The sequence below is a fragment of the Tripterygium wilfordii genome, chromosome 5 (genome assembly GCF_013401445.1).
Source record: "Tripterygium wilfordii isolate XIE 37 chromosome 5, ASM1340144v1, whole genome shotgun sequence".
In the NCBI taxonomy this organism is placed as follows: Eukaryota; Viridiplantae; Streptophyta; class Magnoliopsida; order Celastrales; family Celastraceae; genus Tripterygium; species Tripterygium wilfordii.
Window position 1 is genome coordinate 1,672,722 of NC_052236.1, and position 10,905 is coordinate 1,683,626.

Consider the following 10,905-nt stretch of genomic DNA (forward strand, 5'->3'; position numbering starts at 1 on the left):
ACCTCTCCCGGATGAGGAAGTTGGCCTTCCAATATCTTAAGTCTTTCAACAACTCGTAGCCTGCGTTTGTGCATCCAGTAGTAGAAGATTGGGAAACAAGAACAAGTCAAGCCATGTCAGATGCAACTAAGTTATTCCTAAAAAATATTATCATCAATATCTTGAAATTTTTTTTGTAAAACGAAAGGTTTATGACTATATACTGAGATGTTGAATATTAGGATACCACAATCATTATCTCTAGTGGTTTGAAAAGTTGTAAGCTCTTCGACAAGTCAAGAAATTACCTCTCTTTACTGATCGGCTATGGTAGCTCTCCCCCAACGTTGGTATGTATAGTTCTAGGGTTTACTTTTTCTCTCTTCCTATATAAAGTGAGGGTGAATGTTTTTTTTTATCTTTTGACATGTTATCTCTTATACTAAACGCTCCGTATAAAATAAAAACGAGTTGGAGGTGTTTTAATATTATACGACCTGCATCGTATAAGAGCCACTTTTGTATAAAATTATACTATCTAGAGATTTTTAAAAAACATCCAAACATCGATAACTTCATTAAAAGATAATTTTATACTATACGAAATCTTATCCATCGCACCAAACGGAGCCTAAGAGATTAGTACTACATGACCTTAAAATTAGTGCAACAAAACCGGGACTTTTTTCTTTGAGTCTTGAGGCGTACTCCTGGATCTCTGTGACTCTGTCAACGCAAAATCTCCTGTAAACCCTCCCTCCTTTAACCCTTACTTCCATGGCAGGAATTCAAATTCCACCCGATGAATCGGACGTCTCACTGCAGCAGCAATTGCTGACAAGAGTCACCGGCGCAGGCAATTTGGTGTCGGACGACGAAAGGTCTGTGGCAGCGGACTCGTGGTCTATAAAGAGTGACTACGGAAGCATACTCGATGATGAGCAGCGCCATGCCGATGCAGCCGAGGCCCTCTCATTTGGAAATTTCCACACTGCCTCAGATTACAGGTATGTTTGGGTACCGGGAAAATGTAGGAAATTGAATTGTGATTTAAGAGTTCTTTACATGTAAAAGCTATATGTGATGCTACGTAATTATGGCTTTGCTCAACTTTTTTTATTTTTATTTATTTTTATTTCGCTTATTATACTGGGGACCATAATCACGCGAAGTCTATTGTCTGCACACATTATAGAGTTAATAAACTTGATTGTCTAATAGAGGTACGAGTAATGAAGTTGATGTTGATGATTTCATGGAATATTCATGGTTGAGGCATTCTGGTTTAGAATCGTGGTGCAGTGGGCGTCCTTTGAATTGGATGAAATAAAAAAAGATATGAATGAATTCAAACTTGATTGTCTAATAGAGGTACGAGTAATGAAGTTGATGTTGATGATGTAATGCAATATTCATGGTTGACGCATTCTGGTTTAGAATCGTGGTGCAGTGAACGTCCTTTGAATTGGATGAAATAAAAAAAGATATGAATGAAAAATAATGTTAGAATATGATATAAATGATGTGAAACGACTCAAACCAATAATTTAACTTTGGGTTGAATGACAAAGTAACTAATCTTAATATGGTATTTGTGTTTCAAGGAAATGATACAACTAGATTAATTTGAGGAAACCGAGAATCCTGAAATGGATACACAGCTGAAGTTTAGATTGCAACATTTTTATAATTCTTGCAACATTTATAGTTTTATACTAAAGTTCTCTGGCAACTCTCTAACTATCTCCAGCAACTGCTCAAACTGCTTCCTAATACCTTTTTGATCCTTGAGTGGTATGGCAGCTTTAAGATTCTAAGATCATCTTTTGTATCCATAATTGGATCTACCTTCACTTTAACAAAACAGTTGACTATCTCCTTATCCTTCTTATCTACTTTTCTTCCCACCCTTAGCTAGAGTCCATCCTTTTCATGCAAAAGTCACTCTTCCTTCCTAAGAAATATCTGTTACTCATGGCTTCCGGTTTCCAAAAGGGTTGTTTCTTTCCTCTTTTTTTTTTTTTTCAGGAGTTGGGATGACGCGGAGGCGGAGAGTGAACGATTCTGATCCAAACTTTGGAATTGTAATTGTAATAGTTAGGAGAGGATTGGAATGGAAAATAACGCTCTTCATATTTGGCTGAAAATTAATAGGAGAGAAAATGATAGGATGTCCAATAAATTGATTTTTATGCCATTTGATATTTATGTAAAAGCAGTAAATGCGGCAGCTTACGTACAAATTATCAGTTTATGACACTATTACTTTCTTAGGAATGAGGAAATTAGTGAAATCAAGGAAACTGATGTAACTTTCATAATGGAGTAGGTATTATTAAACGAAGGCGACCGAACCAAGTGAAAATTAATATGCATTTTTTCTTCGTCCATGGTTAGAAATGGGAGGAAATTGCGGAAAAGAAGATTTTGGCTTTTTATATAAAGTCGTTACAGACAAACAAATAAAAACCTCACGTTTGCATAATCGTGAAAATAATATGCAGGTTCTTCTTCAATTCTGAAAAATAGACATCAACCTGAAGAAGACACTAATTTGAATTATTTTCTATCTCCATCACTTTTCTTGTTCAATTTCATCATAGGGCATAACAAAGATGGGTGGTGTGATGAGATTTAAGGGATTATAGTATTCTTTCAAGCTCGCCCCTTCCTGATGAGACCTCCAAAGAGGGGGAGGTGAATCCCTTTCCATTTATGATTTAACTGCACCTGTTCTGCACCATCCAAACTTTTGTTAAACTATATATGATATGGAAAGGTATGAGAGGATGGGATACATAAGGAGAGGAAAGGATGCAAGATGAGAAAAGAGGAAAAGCACTAATATCTTTTGCTCTGTACTTTATTGGAGGAATGAAGAAAGGTTAATGCTTGCCCTACATCATTTTTGGTTAGACAGTGAAAGGGTAAAGAAAAGCTACAAGGTTACATAGTTTGTTGTACGGATGGAATTTTTTTTCCTATCTATTATAGTTTGTTTCAATGTTTAGGATCCGACTCTTCGTCTGTTTAATCCATTAAGTTAGGTTATACACTTACAGTAAAAACTAGCTTTGTCAAGCTACTCTTTTCTATGAAAACGAGTTGTTAACTTTTGATGCCGTCTTATCTAAGCTCATTTCGTCCCAATCAAAATGTGGTGTTTCGTAACAGCTATTTTATGAATCCATATCCCTTGTCTCAAATTTTGTTGAATGCACTTATATGGATTTGAAACATGCTATATACACAGTTCTGACAAAGAAGAACCTGATCCTGAAGCATTAACGTCAATGCTCGGTTTTCAGAGTTATTGGGATTCTGCATATGCAAATGAATTGGCAAACTTCCGTGAACATGGCCATGCTGGTGAAGTTTGGTAAGGGTTGCTTTGTTTGTGTAATTTTTCCATTACAAATGTGTAACTTATTCTTTTTCCTAGAATTGACATTAAGCATGATATGTTTCCTAACCTAATGCAAAATTGGAAATATAATGGGCATCTTTTTAAAATGTAGAAATTTCATTTACCTTGTCAGCAATTTGTTATCATCAGCATGACTTGGTTAAATGTCATTGAACTTTTTCCTCGACATCTTAGCAGGGTTTGTTTTTTGGATAGTAAGCCATGCCATGCCGCCATTCCTGAAGAAGGGGATTGAGTCAGGTAGAACATTCGATTTGGGCAACGGAACTGATCGAATCGGGGCTTTCTCATACTCCCAGCATTGGAGGAATGCCCGAATCAGCACATTGGTCGCTCCCACATGCCTTGCTTTTGCAGCATGTTTTATTACCGCAGCACCAACACCTTTGACTCCTTCAGTGTCCCACTTCTTTTATTTTATAAGCCGTTTTATCAAAAAACAAAGAAAGAAAAAAGAGTATGATCTTGACCCTAATTGCAGTGTGAGTTAAATTTCCTAAAAAGCACTAGAACTCTTCAATGTTTTTGCCCATTTGATAGCGAAAACACATCCGCCCATCAGTCCAAAACCGAGTGAAGTCTCTATAACGCACATTGTATGATAGTCATTTATGATTTCTTTTAATAACTTTGGAAGCTCAACGGATTTTTCTTGTCCTTTTTTTTTGGTAAGTTATGTTCTTTTACCAGCATTGTTAGCGTCTGAGGGGACTTGGAACCTGGGAGTTCATTTTGATTTGAGTCTTAAGGAGTGGGCTACCACGAGGCCAATAACTCTTTTTAAGCTTTTCTTGACCTTATAGCACTGTATAAGAGCACAATTAGTATTTGTCAGTCACAAACTTTCTTGGATACTTGCTGAATATATCTGATACTTTGTGTCTACCCAACATCTTGAAATGGTTACTTTGATTCAAAAATGATGCTCTGGGTTCATATCTTACTCGGTTCATTTTAGGAACGTAGTCCTAAACTAAATATTTGGAAGAGTTTAGAGAAATAGTAACAGGTAATGCTAATGAACCCTAGCTCTAGGAGCTGATGGATAGAGGTTGGGATGTGTTAATTCATATAGACACCAAAAGTGACACGTCTTAAGGGACTGCATTTTTTTGCAAAAACACCTCAGCAGGGTCCAACTGCCGGGCTTAACAACAAATTCTAATTGGGAAAGACTAAGCCTGAAATTTTTTCTCATACAATGTCAGACTATATTTGAATTGCTATGGCTGATATAGATGTTGTAACTTGTATCAGAAACATTGTCATTCAATTAGGCCACCATGTTCACTGTAAAACTCTAATGTACTTGGAAATCTGACCTAACCCAAGCCGACTTCCGAATGAACCCATGAAATTGACCTGATTCTTGTTCTGGCTATTTTACATAAAAATTGTACTTAAAAATCCTAAGATGATAAAACACTAATCTAATTAAAACAGCTCTTGGAATTCAAATCCAAGAGCGTTTTTTGTCCTGATCTTGACTGCGGCAAATCTGAAGTTAAGAATAGCAATGTGGTCTTAAGTTTTAACTTCTACAAGTTCCAACTGCACATATAGAAAGGTGGAAAGAGATCAACTTAAGTACATATGTTATGTTATTGTATTCTCTCTATCTTTGTTTTTCTGCTTTCCTGCACATATAGTCTTTTTTGTAATGTAGTTTGATGTAGACTCAGTTGAATATTTTAGCTGTTGTAGAGGATGATAAATCTAAAGCCATTCCCTTGTTCATCTCGATTTCTGAGGGAACCAAAGATTTGCCACAATTCCCTTCAGTTGCTAATCTTTACTTTTAGAGATGAAATTTTTTGGGGTATTGGGACTTGGCTTACTGTCCTTTCCAATCAATCTTAGTATCTTATGGACATGGACATGTTTTTTTTCCTCTTGCTATTAAACTGTTTTTTAGCTTTTTATTCTGGTATGATTATTTTTACTCTTAAATTGTCAGATGTTTCTTTTTCTACAATTTTTAATGTAGGTTTGGAGTTGATGTCATGGATGTTGTTACCTCCTTGACCAAAAGCTTGTGCATTGAGATTTCTCAAGTTCAGATGCCGAATCTTGTTGATGATACCACATCTGAGCTAGTTGAACAAGGTGATAAATGTTTGTCTGAATGGAGTGTGCTCGACATTGGAACTGGCAATGGCATACTTCTTCAAGAACTTGCTAAGCTAGGGTATGCTTTGAGATTTTGCATGTAGTTCTGGTATTACATGCTAAGTTGTTGTAAATTTTTAGTTCAGAAGGATCTAGTATCAGTGTTCTAAATTTATAGTAATTTTTTCTTTAAGACTAAACAAAATACTGTGAAAATTATAAGATGAGTCATACTTAGGATATGAGTTTTTGGCTTTCAAGATATGTGGCAGTCGTGAAGGATTTGTTCCCTAAAATTTAAGTGAATGTTTTAATAGTTAGTTTTTCTAGAGGTTAACGAAGATAAAATAGGAAAGGAAGAATAATATTTCATATTCATACTTTGTTGAACACAGAAAGATGATATCCAGCTCACGAGTGCCCTCAGGAAGCTTTGACAGACTGCCACGGAAGTAGATGGTATTTTTTTCCCTTGACTGCTGAATCACCCCATAAAAATGTTCAGAATAGATTTCTACCTGATTGCAACTGTCTTTGGATTCTGATTCTTTTTCCACCTAGAGAGCTTCTCAAATTAATGAAACAATGAGATCCCAAGTCAAATAAATACAGGTGTGAGAAGCATTCTTGTAAATGTGGGTCAGATGGAAGAGGTGGATAAAATGATAAGGGAATTTCCAGACTTCTCTGTGAAGGAAAATAAGTATAAGTAAAATTTGGTTCCTTATTGTAGGTCAGATGTAAGAGGTAGATATAATGAAAAGGGAACTTCCAAGACTTCTTTGTGAAGGAAAATAAGTAGATGTAAAATTTGGTTTTAAAATAGAGTAAGACGGAGAAGCAGAGAGAGAGAATTGACCAAACCTAGCTATGGTATTTGTTATTTGTTTAACAACTTTAACTGTTCATTTCTCATCAAAGAGATAAAACTCGCTCTTTTTGGGTTCAGGTTTTGTGATTTAACCGGAATAGATTATAGTGAAGCAGCTATTGATCTTGCTCAGAGCCTTGCTGTTCATGATGGGTTTTCCAATATCAAATTTTTGGTATGACAACTTTAGTATATTATGAAATTGTTATCTAGTCTGTTTATATTCTGCATGAATTGTTCTTTCCAATTTGTTTCTATGCTTTTTAATATGTACTATCGTGGGTCTCATAACTTTTTTACTTCTTTCTTTATCTCTCAACTTTCATTAGACACATATATATATATATATATATATATATATATATATATATATATATATATATATATATATATATATTATCTATGATGCCTTTGAAGTTCATATATTAGTTTTGTGGGCTTAATTACGTTGTTTGCCTTTAGACATACACAAAACATATGGGAACAGGGGCAACTTCTGGTGCATAGCCAAGAGAATCTCAACTTAATGAGATATGACGAAGCTATTTTTTCTTAGGCGCCTAATTGTAACTGTTGCGGATAATTTGAAGACAGAAACATATGCTTTTCAACCTTATCGGCTATCGCTGTACAGTTGATCCGTAAATTTTACCCTGTTTCGCATGTGTTGCTTTTCATTTTTCTTCTTTTGGGTAGGGAGGTACGTGGGGTTGAACCATTTATTATTTCCAGCGGTAAATCAGAAGTTGGTCAAAATGATTTGAAATTTTTCTTCAAAAAAGGAAAAAGATCAAGTAAATAATAATGGTTCAATTGGGCTAAGGAACTTTTGCACGTGACTTTATTTGCCGGATTAGTTTGACCTTTTCATTTCAGGGATTAATACTTTTAAGTAAGATATACAAGTTATCACTTTTGATAAAAAAGAATACTTCCGGTATTATAGAAATTGTTTTTAACTCCATGCATGACCTGACACCCCATAAAAGCCATCTAATGGGTGAAAAGAAAGTTCTTGTCTTAACTAAGGCCCCTAGCATGTCTTGTCTGGTGCTATCAGTTGGCAGCAAAGCTTGGCTGTGAGACCTTTTTATTATTTAACCAAGTTTGATGGATATAGACAAGTTATATAATTATGCATTGGAGAAATCGTTTATCGTAGCACCATGCATCTTACTTTCAATTTAAAGGTCTAATATATACTCCCCTGTCCTGTGCTTTTTTTTTTGCTTTGGAGATACTCCCATGGTTTTCTCTGCCTCTTATGCCTCCATTGGCACCTTTTGGCTAGCACACGCGACATTCATTACAACCTTGTGTTTGGTTTTTGTTTACCCAACGGGTTCCTTTGGCAGTTGAGGCACAGAGAAAATATTGTTTGATTCATGTTAGCTAACTTTTCAATCTGATTATTTTCACTTACAATTTGATAAGCTCATGAGAAAGTCCTTCAAGAACTTAATAGACGACAAGAAGCCTATCTTGATTTATGAAGTTGTGAATGAATCCTTACAAAATTATTTCAATTATACCTTTAAAAGATTACTTATGTCGAAAACAAATTCCTATTTCTTTATAGCATTTTTCTGTGCTTCTAAATTATTTTGGTTGCTCTCGTGGAGAGAGATGAGGATGAAATATTTCACTTACATTCATGATATCTTTTCATTTGTAATTTTCTGAAATACTGCATTGTTATCGAATTTTATGAATAACGCTATTTAGACATGCTCCATAATCTATCATTTTTAAAAAGAAAACTAAGTTAATGATTAAGTGCTATTTAAGCTGTTAAAATTATTTCATGTTCTAGGTTAGATATGTGTATCGTGTTGGACATTTAAGACCCCTTTCTTTTCCTTTCTTTCCCTTTCTTTCTTGTGTGTTGTGCACTTGATGAAACATATTTTCAGGTTAAAGTACTTGGTTTTGATAATTCTGTAAGTTGAATTTCACCATGGTGAATTTGCATCAGATCATATCTTCAAAATTTAACATTTGCCAGACAATTGTTTAAGGTTGATGACGTCCTTGAAACAAAAATGGAGAGGCAGTTTCAAGTTGTTGTGGACAAAGGGACCTTAGATGTCATTGGATTGCATCCTGATGGGCCTATTAAAAGGTAAGTAATCAGCATTACGCATGGTCCTGACTCTTCTATTTCATTTTCAATATTGCACTCTACTTATGTTTAACAATACAATCGGTCACTCTTGCTATAAAGGCATTTAATCACTGTTAAGTTGCAGTAACACCATGGATTTTTTTTTTCATTTCAGGGTCATCTACTGGGATTCTGTTTCTAAATTACTGGCACCTGGTGGAATTTTTGTAAGTGTCTATACTTTCTAATTAGGCTGCATGATCTATTTCTCTTTAGGTGGGCCTTTTGGTTCAGGAGGACTTAACCTATGCATAGTTGCATACTGCATTAGAATATCATGTCTAGATCATTGTCCATTTCCTGACTTTGTTACCCCACCCAGATTTTACGTTTCGTTTCGTTCTTTTATTTACTTTTCGTTCTCCTCTGAGCTCTAAAAACGACTTCTACTATTGGTAGGTCATCACATCATGTAAAAGTACAGAGGATGAATTGGTTCAAGAAGTGGAAACTTACAGTCAAAGAAAGATAAAAGCAACTCGGCATCCTGAGAACCCCAAGGACCAAGAAGGGTGTAGAGATCCTCCATTTAAATACTACAGTCATGTCCGCACCCATCGGACATTCATGTTTGATGGCGTGGTGGAATCTCGTGTTGCTACTGTGGCATTTCTCAGGAATTGAGCTTTAGGTCTTTATTATTGGTGGGTTATACTCTCAGGTTTTGTTATGGTTTTTGGTTTTCATTTTTTTTTTAATGGAAGTTTTTTGAATGGTTTAGGGTATTCTTGAGTGCATTGAATGTAATTCACTTGCTTGTGGAAAGTTGGGAATGTGTTTAAATAGTATGGTTAAATAGACAACTATTTTGTACTGAAATCCGTTCGTGGATAGTGATATTCATCCATTTTTAGCCATGCAAGGCTTGCAAGAGGGCCTGGGTTTTGGTAATACTGCTAAAAGTGCATATAATGAGGATGACATCACGACAAAGTACATTCACTGATATATAGAGAGCATGTTACCATCTCTATCTTTTTTTTGATACAAGGGACGGGGAGGAGGCGGGACTCGAATTCACACCTTAATGGATGGATCTGTCCTTACATGTAAACTCATTGCCAATGGCTCGTTTGCAGCATTTGCCATCTCTGTCTTTGCTTTCGTTGTTAAAATATATGTTTGGTATTGACATCCTATATATCCGCCATGTCTTCCATTTGGAGAAGAATTCCTAGAGTGGAAAGTTCATATCACTCATACGATCAAATATCAATACTAATGTATAAAGTTCATGAGAAATGCGTGATTCTGTGGCGAGTCCCTTTTTTTTTTTTTTATCTTCTACTTGATCATAGTCAAAAAGCACAAACAAAAAAATAGGGCAGCAGATTGTTGCAGATTTAAGCTTGAACAAAGAAATAGTGAGAATATACATATATATAGAGGACATCTCCATGACTATATCACACTTGCGCTACCATGAGTAGTTGCCCCATTCGCAGATTACGGCCAATGTTCACCATGATGGTTCTTATAGCAATGCCTATAACAGATATGTCGGTGGCACAACAACTGTTTTGACAAATGCGTCTGTGAAAACCTGGTGTAAAGAATGTTGCAATCGTTATCTGAAACATTACTTATCAATTGATGCTGAGATAGTATCGCTTAGGTACCCGAGTAATTCATCATTGTTTAGCAATGGTTTATTGAATGTTAAAGAAGAAAAAAGATTATACGGAAATGGTTCTTATAGCAATGCCTATAACAGATATGTCTGTGAAAACCTGGTGTAAAGAATGTTGCAATCGTTATCTGAAACAGTACTTATCAATTGATGCTGAGATAGTATCGCTTAGGTACCCGAGTAATTCATCATTGTTTAGCAATGGTTTATTGAATGTTAAAGAAGAAAAAAGATTATACGGAAATGGGCATCACTTGTGCTATGAAAGGGGTTGTGGAGTTGTATGTTCCTCATCCGTTCGTTGATTTGTTGTCGTCTAGTGGTGGAGACAATAATGCTTCAACATCCAAGGTATATGCTCCCTTCGTCCCACATTTGTTGTCCATCTTTCTAATTTGGACTATCTAAAAAAAAAGTGTCACTCTTATTCATTAATCAATAATTTTGTTATTGTATTTCAAAATTACCCTTGTTTCAAGGGGAAAAAGTAATGCCATAAATAAGGGTAAATTTGGAATAACATGGTTATTTTGCGTAGTGGAATTGCATTACATCATGCCTTCAATCTCCTTAAAAAGTTGGATTTTCGAAGGATGACAAACAAATTGAAACGGAGGGAGTATTTTTTTTAAAGGATAATGCTTGAGACTCCCAAAAGAATCCTATTTAATGTGGAGTGTTGGATGTGAAGTGGGTCCTCCATGTGTATTTTTAATCAATGATTA

General features: G+C 35.4%; 1 protein-coding gene across 4 annotated transcripts; it reads left to right on the forward strand.

The window, feature by feature from the left end:
• The first annotated feature begins 653 nt into the window (after positions 1 to 653).
• Positions 654 to 9,423, forward strand: LOC119998145 (EEF1A lysine methyltransferase 2-like). 4 transcript variants are annotated; one of them, XM_038845374.1, is made up of 7 exons: positions 654 to 986; positions 3,233 to 3,358; positions 5,394 to 5,594; positions 6,465 to 6,561; positions 8,405 to 8,508; positions 8,666 to 8,717; positions 8,950 to 9,423. In XM_038845374.1, the coding sequence occupies exons 1-7, from the start codon at positions 757 to 759 to the stop codon at positions 9,172 to 9,174; spliced, it is 1,035 nt and encodes a 344-aa protein (XP_038701302.1). In that variant the 5' UTR covers positions 654 to 756; the 3' UTR covers positions 9,175 to 9,423. The 4 variants fall into 4 exon arrangements, with proteins under 4 accessions (XP_038701302.1, XP_038701304.1, XP_038701303.1 ...); XM_038845376.1 differs by having other exon boundaries at positions 8,666 to 8,766; positions 8,950 to 9,090; XM_038845375.1 differs by lacking the exon at positions 3,233 to 3,358.
• Positions 9,424 to 10,905: the final 1,482 nt, after the last annotated feature.